Source organism: Lontra canadensis, unplaced genomic scaffold, assembly GCF_010015895.1.
Source record: "Lontra canadensis isolate GAN:19392208 unplaced genomic scaffold, GSC_riverotter_1.0 scaffold1, whole genome shotgun sequence".
NCBI classification, from domain to species: Eukaryota; Metazoa; Chordata; class Mammalia; order Carnivora; family Mustelidae; genus Lontra; species Lontra canadensis.
Window position 1 is genome coordinate 37,851,810 of NW_022630995.1, and position 22,046 is coordinate 37,873,855.

General features: G+C 36.6%; 1 protein-coding gene across 6 annotated transcripts in view; it reads left to right on the top strand.

Moving 5' to 3' along the window:
- ARAP2 (ArfGAP with RhoGAP domain, ankyrin repeat and PH domain 2) overlaps positions 1–21,835 on the top strand; it is a 183,974-nt gene extending 162,139 nt beyond the window's left edge. For 5 of the 6 annotated variants that reach the window (XM_032853582.1, XM_032853611.1, XM_032853605.1 and 2 more), the window contains 5 exons: positions 2,839–2,921; positions 3,981–4,016; positions 5,917–5,980; positions 12,723–12,857; positions 20,817–21,835. In XM_032853582.1, coding sequence (XP_032709473.1) covers positions 2,839–2,921; positions 3,981–4,016; positions 5,917–5,980; positions 12,723–12,857; positions 20,817–21,200 — 702 coding nt within the window. In that variant the 3' untranslated portion in view covers positions 21,201–21,835. The remainder of the gene's footprint in view (positions 1–2,838; positions 2,922–3,980; positions 4,017–5,916; positions 5,981–12,722; positions 12,858–20,816) is intronic. The other variant, XM_032853617.1, reaches the window with a different exon arrangement.
- The last annotated feature ends 211 nt before the right edge of the window (positions 21,836–22,046 follow it).

Consider the following 22,046-nt stretch of genomic DNA (forward strand, 5'->3'; position numbering starts at 1 on the left):
TGCTGGGGTCATGGACACTGGGGAGGGTATGTGCTATGGTGAGTGCTGTGAAGTGTGTAAACCTGGCAGTTCACAGACCTGTACCCCTGGGACTAGTAATACATTATATGTTAATAAAAAATTAATAAAAATATTTTAAAATGTTCGTTTAATAAATAGTCCTGGGGTAATTCTTAAAAATTTTCAGTTTAAACTCTCATCTATTCCAGATTGACAAAAGAAGTAAAACTTTAAAAATAGTAGCCCTTCAAATTACATGGCCATCAATTCAGTATTTGTCAGCCATGTGAGAACCCTTTAAAGTTGAGATAGTTAAGAAAGTTCAAAAGAAAAGATCAATATGACTTCCTAAAACTAGTAAAAGGAAACAGCAGAATTAAGGCAAACAGCAGTTTGTATAGAATATTTCATTTAAAAAGACAGGGAAATTTCTTATTTCATATATACGAAACTAATTCAAACAGATAAATTGTGAACCAAATCAAAAGTGAAAATTGCTAATGAATATATGAGTGTATGTTTAATTGTAAGTAAATGTACACTATCAATCTGGCCAAAATCTTATTTTTTAAAGATGTTATGTATTTATTTATTTGAGAGAGAACAAGAGTGTGAGTGGGAGGTAGGGGAGCAGAGGGAGAGGGACAAGCAGACACCATGTTGAACGTGGAGCCCAATGTAGGGCTCGATCCCATGACCCCAAGATCACAATCTGAGCCAAAATCAAGAGTCAGTGTTCAATCGACTGAGCCACCGGCACCCCTAAAATCTTAATCTTAAACATGTTCCTAGCCTTTAGCCCAGTGATTCCATTTCTAAAAATCTAGCCATAAGAGAAAAAAATATCCAAAATAACTATTCTAAATTATCTACTGTGATGATAATAGCAGACATTGTTATACTGACTAGGAGTAAATTCACCAGGCACGTTCCAGGTCTCATTGATGCCCTAGAGCACTGGTCACCCAAGCTTTACTCCTGATCATCTTCCTGCTTGTTTTTGCCTTTATATTTCCTCTATATTTTCTTAACCTGTTTTCTCTATGAAAGGCAGTTTTTAATTTTAAGTATATTTTCCATCTTCTACTTTTCAAATTCAACTGCTTTCATGAAGAAAAAACTTCACAGTAACAGTTTAATTTTTATAGAATTTAGTACTAATTTCAGCTAATTGTACTTAGTACTAAATTTTAGCCAATATTTGCTAAGTGGGCTTTTGCATACTGTTCTAGGATCCTAACAATTTGTCTGTATTACTGGGTCTCTGAAGCAATATATTCTAAGTTCCTAATAATAATAATAATAATAATAATTCATTGGACACTAAATGCTGATTACTGGACTAAATGTTTAATAGACATTTTTCTCATTTAGTCTGTAGAATAATCCTTCATAGTACTCCTTTACTTACTTTATCTTCTTTTTTAAAAATTCTATTTAAAAAAATAAAAATTCTATTTCTTTGAGAAAGAATATGAAGAGGGGGAGGGGCAAAGTGAAAAGCAGACTCCCGCTGAGCAAGGAGCCAGATGTGGACATGGGGCTCGATCCCAGGACCCTGAGATCATGACCGGAGCCGATGTCAGACACTTAACCAACTGAACTGCCCAGAAACCCCTTACTCACTTAATAATAACCCTATGAGATACTTGATATTTTTATTATCCCTCTTTACTAACAAGAAGAGCAGAGCAGAGTAACGTGAGCTCACAAACTAAGTAGCAAGCCAGATTTGCACCCAAGTTTCTGTGATCCCAAACCCCTTGCTCTTAGTTTTTAATGCTATATGCCTAACACTTTAAACAGAAGATTTCCTTCAGAATTATTAGGGTATGGGGAATGCATGGGTTAATAATCATTTCCAAGGTTGTTACATTTATGTGTAATGTGTGTGTTTGGTTTGGTATCAGTTTTGTGTGTGTGTGTGTGTGTGTGTGTGTGTGTGTTTGGTATAAGTTTTGAAATTAGAGGATAATGATTCAAGTTTTACCTGATGGTCTATGTTCCAAGATTTTTAAAAAATATTAGTTACGGATAAATATGTCAGGATGTGTATGTAGAATAGATCATTGATCCAGAATAAATGTAAATTTTTAATAGTCTACTTACATTAGTTATTTGTTTAAAATGTTATTAATATGGATACTTGAGATAGTTCAATATGTACCCATAAAAGTTCCTAGTATGGAATCCACAAAATACAGAAAATCATAATGCATTTGGCAACAAAACCTAACATGAAGGTAGTTGTCTTAGTTACATGAATACTGGGTGCTGTCCCCAGACAACATTGATGGGATTACATAATAGTGACATTATTCTATTTTTCAAATATGAGAAAAAAATGAAAAATTATCCGTTCTGATTTATATCTGGTTCCAGGTGTCTTGAATAAAAAATTATTATGTCTGTGTATACATGTACACACATACATAAACATGCATGTATATTCAAAATTTTCTATTTAAATTTATAACATTGTAATCAGAATAATCTTCATGTGCTAAAAACTTAGTATAACATCCATAAAATATTGGAGAAACTGATTCTGAATCCAGTCATTAATACTCAAAATATAAAGATATTTTGGGGCACCTGGGTGGCTCAATGGGTTAAGCCTCTGCCTTCAGCTCAGGTCATGATCCCAGGGTCCTGGGATCGAGCCCCACATCGGGCTCTCTGCTCAGCAGGGAGCCTGCCTCCACCTCTCTCTCTGCCTGCCTCTCTGCCTACTTGTGATCTCTGTCAAATAAATAAATAAAATCTTTAAAAATATATATATATATAAAGATATTTTTAAAGTCTGTTTAATTACAGATTATTTTGTTTTCCTTACAGAGTAGTAAATATGACAAAATGTTTTCTCTTGGTTCACTGAAGTTTTATCTTGGAGTGAAAAAGAAAATGAAGCCTCCAACAAGGTAAAGTTTGAAAGGGAAGGGTTTTTGAAAAGTGGAAGTTTTAGGAATATGTATCTATGCAAGGATTTGGAGGTCAGAGACATTAATCAGGCTTTTTATAAATTAAGCTACAGACAAAATCTTTGAGCTGCCATGGACATGGCAGGAGACCTGTTGCAGATTGCGGGAACTTCTGTGGGCAGATAAGAAAGCATAATATTCCTACTGAAGTCAAATTCCTTGGTGATGGCATCTCTGTTGTGTAAAACAAGAAATCCCCAGAAGGCCCTGTCTATTCAAAAACACCTGGGTTTTTCTCCACATTCCATTCCTTGATCACTCTCACAACCTGAGGGCATAAGGAATGTTCCAGCCAATTCTACATACAAGAAAATAGCTTCTTGATGCGTGGCTGTGTAATTTGCCTTTTTTTTGGCCAAATTTGATAGTAAACCCACTAGTATCCAGGCAGTGTCCTCTTCAACATTTGAATCATGCCAGCATGTGGTTTATGCCATACTTTCTAATCACAGATTGATGTGATTAGCTAATTAATGTTTTCACAAATACTTACAAAACATTTTCATGAACTGTTAGATACTTACTTTGGGTTTCTATTACTGAAAATTTTTCTCATTTTTTGCCTATATGCTTTATTTGCAAACCCAGCACATACACCTGTGTTGCTGTTGACAAATTATTTAATTTCCCACAATATCAGTAGGAGAAGGTTTATATCTTGTTTTGGCTGTTTTCCTAGATATCTGTCCTTCCTCAGCCAAGAATATCTTCTGAGAGATTTCCTTCACTTTCCCATGATGTCATAAGATCCCTTCCCTCCCTCTTCCTTGAGCATATTTAAAAAAATTTGTAGCCAAACCCTTCATTTATCATTCAACTCTAGATCAGTCATATCCACTGAATCATGATGTGTGGGTTTTTCTGTTCTGTTATACATTGCCACCATTGAGTCCCTGCTCCTTAATATCTAATAATCCTGTTTTTGGTTTTGTATGATTTCTCTTTTTTAATATGTGTGTGTTTGTTTGTTTGTTTGTTTTTTTCCCCCATGTAATGTAGTTGGGGATTGACAGCGTATTCTGAAAAACATCACTGGTAAGTTAACAGCCGGCAGTTTGGGGATTTGATATATCGATAACTTTAATAAACAAATAATGTTATTGGCAGATAGAACTACAGACAGGAAATGTTTCACCAAAGTGAAGTTAAAAATTTTTTTTAAATACTTTGAGAAGAAGAAAATAGATTTGCTTCAAGATTTAGGTCCATTTCAATCCCAGGTGTCCTACTTGCTAGTGCCCTCCTAAGAGAAACTACATCTGATTTCTCCCTAGTTATTATGTGAGTGTGGGATAAGCAGGCTGAATTCAGTTTTATATAAAGGATAAGAACTAGCCAAAACTTTGTATAAAAAAAAAAATCTTGGCCTCAAACCTTTTCTTTGCAAATATGTATTTTACATTGATGTCACAAGACCTAGCTGGTCTCCCTAGAGATTGTACTATATGTCTCTTCCTCCCACCTTAGCTGCATCTAACCAACCACTAAACCATATGGGATCTGCCTCTCAATTGTCTCTCTGATCAGGCCATGCCTTCATCTGTGTGGGTTATTCCAGTTATCCTAGATGCTCTTTATGCATCTAATTTTACTTTTGTTTTCTAGAATATTCTCTATCCAGCCACCAAAGGGGCTTCCTAAAATGCATTGTGTTTCTTTCCTGCATTAACTGTCTTCAGAAGGATAAAGTGCAGGATTGTTGGCACAGCATACAAGACCCTTTAATATGAGGCTCCATCAGCCTTCTCTCCCGTGGCTTCCTTCTTTTTTTTTTTTTTTTTTTTTTTTGGCTTAAAGACAAAACAGCAATCTATCTTTAATTCACAGTACATTCCTTATTCCTTCATCTTTCCATGTTAACGTCTGTAGTCCCTTTAGTGAGCCTTCTTCCACACTATATGCTGCTTCCATCCTCTTCCTGCTGATGTGGTGGACTCAACTGTCATTCTTCTTTCAAACTATAGCTCACATGCCCCAAAAGTCTTATCAGTTAACTCTCACCTCTAATCATTACTTATTTCTTCTTGGTATCTGTAGTATTTTGCATACATAGGTGCTTAATTATAGAGAAGACAGGTTTTTGGGACATGGTAATGGAAAGGGACAATACTTTTGTGGGAATCTAATGAAGAAAGCAAGATTTTTTTTTTTTTTTACAAATTTCGTTTTAACATTTTTATAATTGTTTTTCATACAGGAATAAAAATATATAATTACCTTGAAATGTCCATGTCTAACATCACTTACAGAATTTTCCTTTTGTAAGAATCCTTTACTGCATCCCCAAGTGTGCTCCTTCTTGTGTTCAACTTGACTTTCTCTTTTTCTCACTGTGTTCTAATTTATTTGTTTACATGCCTAGCTCCTCTGATAGACTAGGTGAACCTTGAGGGCAAGATCTCTGTTTTACGCAGGTTTTTAATAAAAGGCTACTGAATCAGTGTTATTGAACATGCTGTAGTAGTTTTTCATTTAGTTCGCTTTTTACAAGTCTTATGGGTATTAATGTTTATAAACCTTATGATGGAGACTGTCTAAGCCTTTTTTAAAAGTCTGCTATTAAGAAAATGTGCACATATTTTTCTTCTTAGGCTCAGAGTTTCTGGGGAAAAAGATGTTTAACATCATGTACCTGAAAAAGGAAATGACGGTGGCCTTTCTGCCTTTCCACAAATATTGCTGATCATTTTTCAGCAGTTCCCAAAGCCTGTAGCTGTATTTTGTTTAAACTAGCATATTTTACTATTATTTTGTTATTGTACATTTAACAAAAGCCTAAAGCAACTTATACTGAAATACTTCCATTTTGATTGCATTAAGTTATGAATCAGGAGAAATCCAAAGAGGTCTCCAATCACTTAATAACCAAACAAATACACAGGAGAACAGTCTGCTATCTTTTTGAATTATGTATTCGATAAACCTTGTTTTACAGGCACATTTGTTGTGATAGTCTACAAACTCAGATGGAGTGGATGGCCAATGTTTTCATTGCCCAGGTATGATCTCTGTTTCAGCTCTCCAACAAAGTGTAACCACTGCTCATAGGAAATGTTAGTGTGATGGACAAGCATTTTTAATGAGTTTTATGTGTATGCTCTAGTTTTCTCATTTATGTATTTTTTAAATATGTGAGAATCCAGATGTACCCATTACTCTTTGAAAGAGAGCTTACTTTCTTTGTTGAGGCTTCCTTCCTGGCACTCCAGCTACTCCTTACCTCAGGAGAGGTGCACAGCTTCAAGATGGTAGTGTGTTGGAAAGAGGAGCTTGTTTTACCAGAGTCCCGCATTTGTCTTCATTTAGAAAAGTGTGCTGTTTTCCTTCTTGTCCTCCCTATGGCCACCTACTCCCCCGCTCCCCACCCTAGCCTTTCCAGAAATAAGGACAGGAGCCCACATTCCTTTAATACTTACTGTGTGCGTGCTGGATTCTTCAGAAGAGTTAACTCCTGCATTCTTTGCAACAAACCATGCATGGTGTTGCTTGTTGTTGAGGGAATAAAGGTATAAAGATTCTCTCACTTGCTGGGCACCTTACATTTAGTTAGTGGTTTAAACCCAGGGATGCCAGAGGCTAATACCTATACTCAATTCCCCATTTAGTCACCTCCCTACAGGAGGATTGTGTCTTTGGGGGAAGGGTTAAATAGTCTCATTAATAGGATTGGTTCCACCTCGCACCTTGTCTGGCTGAATTCCCAGCAATCCTTCCCACAAGAGCATTGAAATTCACTGGTAACGATTAAGTTGCCACTCTTTATTACTGAGGACATACTTCTCTGTTTCTCTTATAAGTGGGAAGTTAATTCACCCCCAGATCTGGCCCTTATTTGTTTTGAAAATCATTTTTCTCCCTTAATTTATTAACCTTTCCAGTGGTTAATAAATCCTGCTCTTCTCAGTCTGATGCTACTGTTACTACCTGAAAACACAAAGACAGAAAAAGACTTAACTTTTTTAGACACTTTCCCTCTAATTTGTGACTTTTCAGAAATTCTGTTATTTAACTCTTTAAAAAGAAAGCAAACTAGATTTGAAGTGTTTTAGTAAAATTGGAACCATAGAGTCAAAACTATTACAGTGTCTGTGGTATAACTACATTGATTTTTTGTTTGTTTTTATAACTGAAGTCACTAGACTTGTTTAAAAATCAAAGTATAAGTAGAAATAGCCGGAAAGCAGAGGTTGCCCTCATGGCCAACTTCTTTCTCCTTGCCTCACTTATCCTTCATTGTCCTGGCCCTAGAAATTAGCCCGGTTACTTTTCCTCTGCTCATTCCACTTCTTTGGACTAAGATAAACACAAAGGCCTTCTTGGATTTAAGGATTTAATGGCTCACCTCCATAGGGAGACAGATAGGAAACTAGCAAATGCTGATTTATACATGTTAACACACACACACACACACACACACACACAGTCCTCCTTACAAGGAGTTCTTTGGGGTGTGCAGAATACTTTTCTAGTATCCATAGCCATCTGCACCCCTGATTCAGAAGCCCTCTTGATTTTCATTTACGTGTCACATTCTCAGAGGAATTCTCCCTGATCTTCAGACCAGTCAGACCTTCAGGCTGTCAGAACCCTGAACATTCTGTACACTAGGTGTATTTCTAACCAGAAAGTGTTGTGTGATTAGATTTTTCGTATCTGCCTCTCCTACTAAAACGTAAACTCAGTGAGAAGAAGGGTTCTGTCTGTCTTATAAAACCTGTATGGATACCTGTACCAGAGAACCCAATGCCACTTACAAAAGTACATGGAGCCCCACATCAGGCTCCCTGCTCTGCTGGATTCTGTTTCTCCCTCTTCCTCTGCTTCTCCCCCTGCTTGTGTGCTCACTCTCTCTCTCTCTCAGTAGTTATAAGAAAGGGGAGAGAACATAAACAATTTGACAGAATTTCAAACAGATATTAGTTTGATAAAAAGGAGAAGGAGGGGCACCTGGGTGGCTCAGTGTGTTAAAGCCTCTGCCTTCGGCTTAGGTCATGATCCCAGGGTCCTGGGATCAAGCCCCGCATCGGGCTCTCTGCTCAACAAGGAGCCTGCTTCCTCCCTGTCTCTCTGCCTACTTGTGATCTCTGTCAGATGAATAAATAAAATCTTTAAAAAAAAAAAAAAAAGGAGAAGGAATGAGTGTGACTGAGGTAAAGAAGTGCACTAACTAGGAAAGATTCTCAGGAAAATGCCTTTCTGAATAGCCGACAGGTGTGTTGAGACCTGTCTGAAATTAGGGAGCAAATCATGCAGGTATGCAGGAGTGGGAAGAGCATTCCAGTTACAGGGGCCAGCAAGTACAAGGTCCTGAGATGTGATCACAACTTTGTTCCATGAACATCCTGAAGGGCTATGTTGCAGGAAGATGTAAAAGATGAGGAAGGCACTAAACAGATCATATAATCCCAGTTTAGGAGTGTGGGGAACAAGAGAAGGATTTGATCTGACTTATATTAACTGAAGAAATAATAATTTAGTTTGTTGTGGGCACACTGTTGGGAGTCCAAGATGGTAGCAGGAAGAACAGCTGTGTGGAAGATGGCAGTTCCGGCTAGGGTGGTAGCAGTGGACATAGTGAGACATTAAGATTCAAGAGTGGTTGAAAGTGGAGCCAACAGAATTTACAGATTGATTGGCTACAATACTTTGAGAGGAGTACTAATCAAGGAAGAGCCCTAGGGTTTGTTTTTTGTTTTTGTTTGTTTGTTTAGCCTTGGGCAACTGGCAAATAGAAGTGATAAGATCAGAGATGCAGAAGAAAACTGAGAGTTCTGTTTCAGCCTATGAAATTGGAGATGTCTGTTAGACACACAAATAAATATTTATTTGAATAGCAGATTTGATGTATAGATCAAAAACTCAGACAAAGGGTACCTGGCTGGCACAGTTAGAAGGACATGTGACTCTTGATCTCAGGGTTGTGAGTTCAAGCCCCACATTGGGTGTAGAGTTTATTTTAAAAAACAAATGCTCAGGTGAAATTTTGGGAATGCAGTGTAAATTTGGGGGAAGTCAGTATTCAGTTTGCATTGAAAGCTCTGGATTTGGGGTAGATAGGCAAATCTAAAATGAAAGGGGAGTATGGTGTAGAGAGAGAAAGAAAGAAATGGATGGAAGAATAAGCCCTGGGACATTCCAAACTCTAAAGGTCAAGCAGAAGAGAGAAAAAAAGAAAACAAAAGAAATGCAAAGGGTTGAGAGGAAGAAAAAATCAGATGATTGGTATAGAAAATCCAGCCAAGGAATTTGCTATGCAGATAAATGAGGCTGTGTGGTTAGAGAAAAAGAGGAGGTCAGGGTAGGTTTTGGGGTTTCAATTTATATGTCCTTAAGATGGGAAGGTATATACTTTCAACATACACTAATAGAGAAAATTCAGTAATTGGAAGAAAAAACTGAAGAGGAAAGTGATTTTTTTCCTTCTAAGTTTTTATTTAAATTCAAGTTAGTTAACATATCGTGTATCATTAGTTTCAGGAGTAGAATGTAGTGAATCATCTATTACATACATACATTACATACATACAGGGGGCTCATCACAAATGCCCTCCTTAATGCCCATTGCTGTTTTACCCATACCCCCAACCCCACCCTCCATCAACCCTCAGTTTGTTCTCTGTAGTTAAGAGTCTCTTATGGTTTGCCTCCCTCTCTGTTTTTATCTTACTTTATTTTGAGGAAGGTGATTATCAGACCAGCAGAGGCCCTGAGCAGACACGAAGCAATGTGAACAAGTGCACATTTGTTCATCTTGCTGAAAAAAATGGTTGTACACCAGAGTGTCAGACCTTGACTGTGTATTATAGTCCACTGAGCACTTATGACTGAAGAAAAGTTATTTGTAATCAGAGTAATTATTACGAAGAGAAGGGAGCCTCGCTTATATGGCTAAAAGATGCAGGGAGAGTAGTATATTTCATGGAGGGAAAGTGAAATTCTTCAGTGATTACTAGTAATGTTTAAAATTAAATCAGTGAGCTCACCTTCAGTGAGTTAGGGTGGGGTATTGAAAGTATAGAGGCAGAGGAAAGGTGAGAAATAATCTTCAGAGAGTGAGAAAGACGATTGTCCTATAGTAGAACTTCAACTTAATGCTGAGCTCTTGCCTGACTTTAAGGTTAAATTTAAAGTGAGATAAATCTATAGAGTAACCATCTTTTTTTCTTTCTTCATCAATTGGTAGGCACCCATAGAGTAAGTAGAATTGGGTATAACTAGGTTGGGGGCTCTGCCAGGCAAGTATGATGAAAGGAGAAGGAGCACAGGAATTGAAGATATTGATAAGCAGGTGAGCATACTTAATGACTATGAAACCTATGACAGGCTATCAAGGAAGTGGAGGAAGATGTGGAAAGTAGAATGATGGTAGAGAATAGATTGGAGGTCTCAAGGAGTCCAAAGAAGTAAATGAAACTAAATTGTTAGCTGGAAAGGTAAGAGGTCAAGCTCAGAAAGAGTAAGAAGCAAACTCAAGTACTTACAGCATTTTTCACAATTGCAAAGGTACAAAAATGACCTTGGATCATGTCTAATGACCTAAGTCCAAGGATGAATGGATAAAGAAAGTGCATACACAACTAAATATTATTCATCCTTAAATAAGAAAGAACTCTTATCATCTATGATGACACAGGTGAACATGGAGGGCATTTATGCTGAGTGAAATAAGCCACACAAAGATTGCAGTATTATATGTGGGATCTAAAAATAAAAGTCGAACTCCTAGAAACAATGGAAAATGTGTTGCTGGGTGGGTAGGGGAAACAGGGAAAGTTGGCAAAAGGGTAAAAACTTCCAGCTGTAAGATGAACAAGGTTTGAGTTGCTCATGTAGAACATGGTCACTGTTGAGATAGTTGATAATGCTATACTGTATCATTGAAATTTGTTAGGATTAGCACTTAAATGTTCTCACCAAAATAGATGATAGACGTCTTAATTGACTGGATGGAGGAGAATCCTTTCACAGTGTATACATAGATCAAATCATCACATTGTATATTTTCAGTAGCCTACCATTTTGTCAGTTATGCCTCAAAGCTGGATGGGTGGGAAGAAATAGAAAGTGGGCGATAGAACTGAAGATTTTGGGGTGTGATCACTGGTTATAATAATGAAAGTATGATCCTCAGCTCTATGATCCATCAGCAGAAGTGACCCTTAAGGTCACTTATAAATAACTGTAAAGTGTCAGAATGTATTACTAGATAAAATGTTTTGCATGTTGGGAAAAATACCTCTTGGATCAATCTGTTAACTAATTAGCCAGTATACACAATGTAGTATATCCTTTCAGAAAAAGAAATACGTATTTGAGACTGTGTTTGCTTTTAGATTTCTCTGAATATCATTTGGCACATGTAGTATACCTCAGTGAGTACAAGTATAAGCATAATCCATAAGGGTAATGAGTCCTTTCCTGCCACTTTTTTTTTTGAGCTTTACATGTTGGGAACATCCCAATTATATAACATCAAAATTATTTTTACCATGTTTGCGGCTGTGACATAAACATAGCATTACAAAGCTTATAACTTTCTTTCTGAAATATTTGCTAATCTACCATTACAGATTTGCTGAACCAAAATAAATGCTACACTAAAATTCAAGGGCAGATCTAATGCATATGCACTCAGCCTAGTAATAAAGATTACACTGTAGGATCATTGAAGATTAAATGAGATTATGTACACTGGTAAGCACCAAGTCTGGCAGTATGTCCCTCAGTATAATCTTGCCATTAATTATGGATACACAGTCAATATTAGTTGAAACGAATTCTTTGCTATAAAACACATTAAAATACTAATTACACTGTAAGACAGGAATGTGTTGAATCATAAGAAAAGGCATTTAGCTGTATACTTTGCCAAAAGGTTTTCATTTCATCAGAATATCTGTAAAGCTTATCATTTTATAATTGGTATTCTATATTTCTTTCATAGATTGTTGTCTGAAAATCAGTTTGCTTTTGCCAACTTCTGAAAAGTTAATCTACCCTGAGGAGTAGAAAAATTCTTTTAAGGTTTTTCTTTTATATGCATATCTGAAGGATTTATCACTCAGGGGCTTATATTTTTATCAGTGGATATTTCTCCCCATTGCATAATTAATTTCTCTCCAGTCATATCTATAGTTCAGTTAGCCAGAATATGTAGTCAATAAGTTGAGAACAAATGTGCCATATTCTCTGTTGTACAGTGATTTTCAGTATAAATGTCTGTGTGCAAGGTAATTTCTTTGGAATTCAGTTAGATGAAAAAGTAACATTTTTCAGAAGGTCATAAAATGAGGCTAATTTTTCTGATAGCCGTGCCTTAGGTTGAATTGAGGTCTGTGGGGTTAAATTATTTTTACACTAAAGTTATCTTTGGTGGAGGGAGAAAATGGATGCATAGTTACTTTGATTACAGGGCTGAGAAATACAGACAAGTGTATTTTTTTCCCAGAAAGAGATTTGCCAGTTTCCTCAATTATTTTCCTCCTTTTGATTTGATAAGTAGTACAGAAGCCATGTACTTGAAACTTAGAAATTGAACTGAGACTTCAAAGCTCTGTTCACTTAAGAGTTTTACATCCTGAAGCGGTGTTCCTGTCAGAGTCAACAGCATAATTTCAAATGGCATTCTTGTGGAAAGCAGATCATTTGATTTGGATATATGGAAAAGGAGCCAAGTGATTCTAACATGATATACCATGTAATAAAATCACACACCAACAGCAAGAAATTGTGTTTCCACAGCATGAAAATGATATACGGCCACCAGCTGGAAAGGAACGAAAACGGTCTATAACCAAAAATCCCAAAATTGGAGGTTTGCCTCTAATTCCCATCCAGCATGAAAGAAGTGCAACTCAAGCCCAGAGAAATATTGAGGTAGGTTAGGATTTTATTTGTTTTATATTAATTATAACATTTGTTTTCTTATGTCTTAATGTGACTAAGTACATTAGTTACTTCTTTGGCTTCAAAAGCACAACAGTAATCTTTGAAAAGCATAGTAAAAATCACATCCTGCTAAGAAAACATTATGAGTAACCCTGTGTTCCTTCTTTAAGTTTTATATTTTAACTTTTCTTAAAGAGTTTTAATAATGTCATTGACCATCCAATTAAATATGCTTAATACCACTTATTTTCTTATCCCTCACCTAACCAAGCAATTTTAAAAGTGTATACAGAAGTCCACCTGGTAAATCACAACCTCAAATTAGTCTTACAAGTTCACTTTTAATACCCTTAAAGTGAGCCCAGGGCCAATTATGTCTGGAGCCATGGTAACTAGACTTTCTAGTAACACAATCAAATTCCAGTGGTTTGGGAACTGATGGGGTGTAGTGGTTAATTTAAAGGACTGCACGATGACCTCTGAGCATCAATAAAAAAGACCTCGCATCTTTCAGGAAAGCGGCTCTTTGTTTTCCTTCTCACCTTGCGGGGTGGGGAGAACATAGCATCAATCTTGACTTGAAGTTCAGTCTTTTCAGGAAAGGAGAAAATCTGTTTGCACTCAAAAGTCATTAGATACTTTGGGATTAATGCATGTTTCATGCCCTAATTGAGCCCCTCAACGCAAAAAGAAAAGCACATAAAAGGTGTTATTTCCTTGCAGTTTGGGATTGAGCTGTTTGGATCTCTTTCTTTGCAAACAAATAAAATGCCTTTAGTCTCTTAAAAGAAGTTAATTTAATGATCAGATTTTAAAAATATTTTTTCAGGGTGCCTGGGTGGCTCAGTGGGTTAAGACTCTGCCTTCGGCTCAGATCATGATCTCAGGGTCCTGGGAACGAGCCCCACATCAGGCTCTCTGCTTGTCAGTAAGCCTGCTTCTCCCCCTCTCTCTGCCTGCCTCTCTGCCTACTTGTGATTTCTCTCTCTCTCAAATAAAAAATCTTTAAAAAATTTTTTAAAAATAAAAAATATTTTTCCATATAGATCTTTCCTTGAACACTTACCCCTATTTATTCTTCTTCACTAAAAGATAAAAGTTGTGAAAATAATGGTTATTTCCCTTGTCGCCTGTTCAGTCCTTCTACACATAGAAGTTTTCTTGGTTTAAAAAAAAAAAAAAAAAGTATCCTGCACAGTTACAGGTTCCTCAGCTAATCTAGAATCTTAAAATCTAAGGGTCACATTTCCCAAGAACCCAAATTAGGAAACATAGTTTGAAGAAATGCAACAAACGTAGGGAGTAGACATGCCCTACTTGGACCCCAGCTCCTCCTGATGTTGCTTTAGGATCACTTATGGAGCAAAGCAAAAGATAAATTATTAGGACCAAATCTAAATACATTAACCAATATCCAGTATAGAATTAGGATGATAACTAAATATATAGTATAATAGTTTCTTACCTAATCTCAGATTCAGAATTTCAGAGACAATTTTTTTTTCTGTTTTAGCATACTTAAGATCAGAAAACTGATGAACTCCAAACTACAAAGAACTTATTATAGGCTCTTAAAACAATTCCATGAAATTGTAATTGCAAGTATTTAAAACTAAATTAACCTTTTGTATTTTTTGTAAATGTGGAGATCCAACAAATTTGGCAAAGAAAAATTTTACATGTTCCAATGTTGGAAAAACATGGGTAGTTTAAAAAGCATTAAAATAGAAATTGAACCATTGAAATGTTTTCTATAGAGTCATGTAAATATTTAAGAAAATATATTTATAAAATGAATAATCACTTTTGATCCTTTGTATTAAAAAGGGAAAATGGTTTAAAATACTGATAAATGGGGAACATCTAGGTGATGCATTCAGTTAAGCATCCAACTCTAGGTTTCAGCTCAAGTCATGATCTCAGGGTTGTGAGATCAAGCCCCACGTTAGGATCCGTGCTCAGTGAGGAGTGTGCTTGGGTTTCTCTCCCCCTTGCACTCTCATTAATAAGTAAATAAATAAATCTTTAAAAATATATATTACTAAGTAGGATATAGTCATAATAAAAAAAGTAGTAATATCAATGTTGACATATTCAAGAATTGTTTTCAAACAAGATGTTTGCAGATTGGTAAATTTGGTGCTTTGGACACTTGGTAATTTACCATTTCAAGTTTTGTGCTCGCTTCAGCAGCACATATACCATTTCAAGTCTTGATTTCATGAGGTTCTATTAAAATGCATGTGAGGATACCTCATTCAGGTAGGAAGTCTTCCTGGAAAAAGCAACTTCTACTTGAGTAGTGAGCTAGCTGAATAACCCAGGGAAAGTAAGTTGTCAAAAAAAATCACACACAAAGAGGCAAACATAGTGCTTAAGAATGCACACACTAAGTCCTACCTGCGATTGGGTAACTCCAAACTTCATTGCACTCAGCCTTTTTATCTGTAAGCATGGAAGGATAAAGAAAGACTCTACCTTCTAGGGCTATTGTGATGATTCAGTGATATCATACTTTAGGATTTATTAGAATAATGCCTAGTGTATAGTTAACATTTGAGTAAAAATAACAAGGAACTTGGAAGACAATATGGGATAATTTACTCTTTTCCAAAATTGTCATTTCTGTCATCTATAAAACAAAAACAATGAAAAAAGAAGAATGATGCAGTTCCAGCAGAAAGTGGTGACCTAGAATCTTACCCATTGCATGCTTCTCTCCTCTGCCCCCATCCTAGAGCAGGTGGTTCCAGACAGGCCAACGTGGCATCCATTCCAAATTCCCACTTATTGGGCATATTGGCATTTCTTTGCATTTCTATTTCTGTGTCTTCAAATATAATATACTTTATAGTTTAAATAATCATAATGTTTATTTACTGTGAATAATGCATTTAAACCGGTATCGTGAAGATTACTGATAGGATTATATTTTATAGCATGGAGATTATCTACTAAGACAGTGACTTTAGTAGTGAAAATTATTTAAGAGCATTTCTGCTGCAATCCACATCTTAGTCAATGCACGTTTTGGTATTTTGAGGCTTCTATAACCAGTGGCCTACATCTGGATATAATGGAAAATAGATGTAGGCACAGACTAAAGCCACATGAGTCATTTGCTCTGTGAACACATTCCTGAATCATGTTCTGACATAGGAACTACTTACTCTCTGTAGGGAGAGGGACTGCTCACCTTGGCTTTCCATTCAAATAACTACTTTTCTGTAAACAGTCTCTGACAGATAGTCATCATCTGGACCATGTTAACTCTCACTCCTCTAATTTTATAACTTACCTATCCTTCTTTTTAAATTATTCATGTCTTATCCTTTAAGAACAGTGTAGCACATAAACTATGTCTTTCTTTCCCCACAACATGAAAGGTGCTCTAGCACACCATAATGTTCAAAGCCTCACTGCCCCATCTTCTCAACTTAAAAAAAAAAAAAAAAAAAAATTATTTGTTTGTTTTTATTTATTTGAGAAAGAGTGTTGAGAAGGGAGAGGGTCAGAGGGAGAGAACCATCAGGCAGACTCCCCTCTGAGCACAGAGCTCAACATAGGACTTGATCTCATGACCCTGAAATCATGACCTGAGCTGAAATCAAGAGTCAGATTCTTAACTGACTGAGCCACCCGTGCACCCTCCCCCACCCAATCCTCTTGACTCTTGGTCATTTTCAGCACCTCTCTCCATCTTTGTAAAAGATTACAGCCCTTAGGCTAATATTAAGGTTTACTTAAAATTTCAGCATTCCCCTCATGAATACTTGACCCCTAAATTCTACATCTAAACCCCAGGTCTACCTGTTATGGCTGAAAGATAATGAGAACTGTTACTATGATTTGTAAAATCACTATAGACCCTAAAGACTCCACTAAAAAACTATCAGTAGTGATAAATGAATTCAGTAAAGTTGCAGGATACAAAATTAATACACAGAAATATGTTCTGCTTCTATACACCAATAACAAAGCAGAAAGAAATAAAATAACCTGGGAAAAAATATTAAGGAAGTGAAAGACCTCTACTCTGAAAACTATAAAACACTGTTGAAAGAAATTGAAGATGCCACAAATGGAAAGACATTCCATCTCATGGATTAAAGGAATATTATTAAAATGCTGAGTTTCTGAACACTAATGGAATAGCAAAAAGAGAACAATCCCATTTACAGTTGCACCTAGGAATAATCACCTTACCAAAAAGATGAAAGGGGCACCTGGGTGGCTCAGTGGGTTAAGCCTCTGCCTTCAGCTCAGATCATGATCTCAGGGTCTTGGGATCGAGCCCCACATCGGGCTCTCTGCTCAGCAGGGAGCCTTCTTCCCCCTCTCTCTGCCTGCCTCTCTCCCTACTTGTGATCTCTCTCTCTAAAAAAAAAAAAAAAAAAAAAAAAGAAAAGAAAAAAGATGAAAGACCTGTACTCCAAAAACAGTAACACACTGATGAAACAAATTGAAGACGACACAAATGGAAAGATTTTTCCATGTTCAGGGATTGGAAGAACCAATATTGTTAAAATGTCCACACTACCCAAAGCAATCTACAGATTTAATGCAATCCCTATCAAGATACCAATAACATTTTTTACAGAACTAGAATAATACTAAAATTTGTATGGAACTAGAAAAAGAAGCTGAATAGCAAAAGCAATCTTAAGAAAGAAGAACAAAGCTGAAGTTATCACAATCCTAGATTTCAGGATATACTACAAATGTATAATATCAAAACAGTTTGGTACTAGACAAAAATAGACCTAGATCAATGGAACAGAATAGAAAATCCAGAAACTGAAAAGCAGAAAACACTACCCAACAGCAAAAAGACACTCTCTTCGATAAATGGTTTTGGGAAAACTGGACAGCTACATGCAAAAGAATAAAACAGGACCACTTTCTTACACCATACACAAAAACAAATTCAAAATGAATTACAGACTTTAAATGTGAGACCTGAGCTATAAAGCTCCTAGAATAAAACAGAGGCAGTAATCTCTTTGACGCTGGTTTAGCAACATATTTATGGTACATCTCGATCAGGAGAAACAAAAGCAAAAATAAATTATTAGGACTATACCAAATAAAAAGCTTTTTGCACAGCAAAGGAAACCAACAAAGGCAACCTGCCAAATGGGAGAACATACTTGTAAATGATATCCCCAATAAGGGGCTAATATCCAAAATATATAAAGAACTTTCACAACTCAACACCAAAATAACAGATAATCCGATTAAAATGGACAGAGAACCTGAATAAAGAGTTTTCCGAAGACATCCAGATGGCCAACAGAAACATGAAAAGATACTCAACATCACTCATCATCAGGGGAATGCCAGTCAAGACCAAAATGAAAACAAAACAAAAACAAAAACGCAGTGAGATGGCACTTCACACCAGTCAGAATAGTTGGTTTCCAACAGACAGGAAATAGCAGATGTCGGGCTGTGGAGGAAAAAACCCTCATTCACCTTCCTCTGTTGGTGGGAATGCAAGATGGTGCAGCCACTATGGAAAGCAGTATGGAGTCTCCCCAAAAAATTAAAAATAGAAATACCATATAATTCAGTAGTTCCACTACTGTGTATTTACCCAAAGAAAATGAAAACATTAATTCAAAAAGATAGATGCACCCCTATGTTTATTGCAGCATTATTTTTACAATAGGAAGTTATGGAAGCAACCCAAGTATCCATTGATAGTCAAATGGATGAAGAAGTGGTGCATATGTATTGAATGGAATATTACTCAGCCATAAAAAGAATGAAATCTTGCCACTTGCAACAGCATGGATGGACCTAAAAGATATTGTGCTAAATGGAACAAGTTAGAGAAAGACAAATACAATGTGATTTTATATACATGTAGAGTCTAAAAAACAAAACACAGAAACAGATCCATAAATACAGAGAACAAATGGATGGTTGACAGAAGGGAGGTGGGTTGGTAATGGGCAGAATGGGTGAAGGGAAGTGGGAGATGTACAGGTTTCCAGGTATGGAATGAATAGTTCATGGGAATTAAAGGCATAGCATAGGGAATATAGTCAAATGATATAGTAGCAGTTTAGGATGACAGATGATAGCTATGTTAGAGCATAACACAGACTTGCCAAATCACTATGTTGTATGCGTGAAACTAATGGAATGCTGTGTATCAACTATACTTCAATTAAAAAAAAAGTCTATATTGCTCATTAAATTTCTCCAGGTAAGAGATGTCAAGTGAAACTTAACCTGTTTAATATTTATAAACTCAGTCACAGCCCTATGCTGGTTAGCCATCATTCTCAATAATCTTTCATTTTTTGCAGGAGAGGGGTTATTTTGTTGTAGTGAAGTATATGTAACATGAAGCTGTTTATTTTAACCGTATTTAAGTGTATAAACTTCAATGGCAATGGTTACATTCACATTATGCAAGCATCACCAATTTCTCAACATTTTAACATATTCAAATGAAACTTTGGAATTCAGCTAGATACTAAATATTTCATCAGTTCTTACCTGACAGTTACAATCATAATTTTATCTGAAAATTCCACGTTACAAAAATGTATAAAATACATTTGTGAAAATATTTATATTCAGCCTGAATTTGTATGTTTCAATTCCACATCTGGATTTGATGGAATTTAGGAAAATAATAGTGTTATATGTTTGAAAAATTTTAGACCTTTCTTTATTCACTATTTAATAAGTTAATGATCACTTTCTAATGATCATGTTAATGATCACATGATTACAGGCACTGTACTAGGCTCACATTTCATTGAACATATCAGACAAACACCCTGCTTACATGGAGTCTTTCTAGCAGGGCATTCAGATAATCACATTAGATAACTGCCATAGAGTAAACTAGAGAACGGTGGGGTGTTATCTTGTAAACATTACTACATGGAAGATCTTTACTGTTTATGCTACTCACAATTTCATACTTAATGTTATATTACCATTTTCATTACATTTTCTTTCAATATCCGTAACTTAAGTGCTCCTTCAGATTTTTGCTTTCTAGGCTTTGCAGTTTTTACTGGGGAAATTTCTGGAGACGTTTCTTCAGTTCTTGCTTCTTGTGAAAAGAAAAAAATAACTTTTCTCTTTCCACTCCATCTACACCCTGAACCAGTTTATTGGGTATCCTTCCCGTGTGGCTCCATCTGCTGTATGCTTCTGATTCTCTGTTGTGTGTCCTCACATCTTATACTTGATTAAATTTTCATCCCTATGATAATCTGATGGAAGTTCTGTATGCCTGAAATTTCCCAGTCACAAGACGTTCTGAACGCTAGTTAGGAAAATGCACCTTTATAGCCCGCAGAACTAATGTGAACTCTAATCCTTGGATTCAAAAGTGGATTTAATACATAACTATGTATTTTTCCGCATTTTCAGGAATGTATCTGTGGGATTCTAATAGGGATTGCATGGGAGGAAGAGAAAAACAGAGAAAGAAGTTAAACAGATCTGCCATAGAACTTCTCAGCATTTTTAATATACTACTATGTACTGTAAGTTTCAAAGAAGAGGCTGCAGTGCAAGTATAGAGCATGTCCCCAAATCCTGTGACCACAGACAGGACACCACAGGAATTACAGATAACACAAGCATATGATGCATTCAAGCAGAAATGACCTGGTGGAGGCAGGTTTGAAATGAGAATCTGAATAAGTAACCCGAGAGACTTCTTTGAAGCTGTATGTTAAATGCATGTTAAAATGCATTTCCATGGTCTACCTTTCAGTTGATTTTGTAGCTCTAAGATGCCTGTATTGCTTTCTTGGTTAGTAAATTCCAACGTGCCAGTTCTGTCCAAGTTAAGACCTCAGTCGTGGCAATGAGCACGAACATGAGAAGCATCCACGTTTACCTGGCATGTATCTTTTAAACTTACCTTGTACCAAGTCTTGCTTTCCTGGAGATGTTGTATTTTCTTTTCAGAGTGCCAGAGCAGAACTGGAAAGGCTGAGGCTCAGTGAAAAGCGGGATCAAGAGGTGGGGGATAGCAGCTTGAAGGAGAGAGCCTCCATGGTGGCCCACTGCCTGGAGCACAAGGATGAGAAACTTCGAACTCGAACCAGAAAACATCGGAGTTTCAACTGTCTGGAGGACACAGAGGCTGAGGTCTTTCCTGGGCAACAAAAAAGCCATAAAGGCTTCAAGACATTGAGGAAGACTGAGGACAGGAATGGCAAAGCTGCTTTGGACTCTGATAGTAAGTTACCGTCGAGGGTAATTGAAGAACTTAGCGTGGTGCTGCAGCGCACCAGAACGCTTCCCAGAGACTTAGAGGACGAGCAGATCTTGCAGAAAGAGATAAAATAGTTTTGCACATTATTTTTTTTAAATATTGTATAGTACGTGTGTGCAAACCAGAAACTGAACAGTAAAACTCATGGTTTGTGAGATTTGTCTAGCTATACATAAGCATTTAAATAGCATCTTAAAATATCTATGTACATATGTGATAAGAATAAGATGATGCTCTTTTAGGTCTGAACAAAGCTTGTATAGTTCAACTGTAGACACCCTGGGTTACTTGGAGCCAGCGAAGCTTTTTACAGTAGTCTGCTGAAGGTGTGATTTATGAGCAGAAACCTCAAACTGTACTGTACTGTATAAAATGCTTTGTTTAAATGAAGCCTACGAAACTGTATGTAACACATTTTGCACTTTGAGAAACCCTGTACATTAAGTTACCGTCTATGTGTATGTTTTTAGATTTACATAGGGTCCACCTTAGGGAAAAGAAAGGGAAGATGAAAAGGGGAAGGATATATTTTAGTAGCTGCCTAGCAAACATTGGAGTTTTACAAAGAGGCAAGGAGTGAACCAAAAACCAAGGAGGTCACTTAAGTTCTGATCCATAGTGAACCAGAATGAATCTCATTAATGGGAAACTGTAAGAAAAAAGCCTAGGGACTGTTTCCCAAGATAGTGTTCAGCCAACAACCATGAAAAATGGCGGTGGCCGCGCTTACCTACGGTGTTAGTGAACGACCACAGAGTACACTCACTACACTTCAGTTCTGCAGCATGGGCTGCTGACAAGAAATGTATGCTGCATTGAAGAGTCATTGAATGCATGGTACCTGGTATGGATGCCGTTTGCACTGTTGCTGTATACATTTTGTTTTAATTCCTTGCTATGGTTTTCATACAAATTCACTC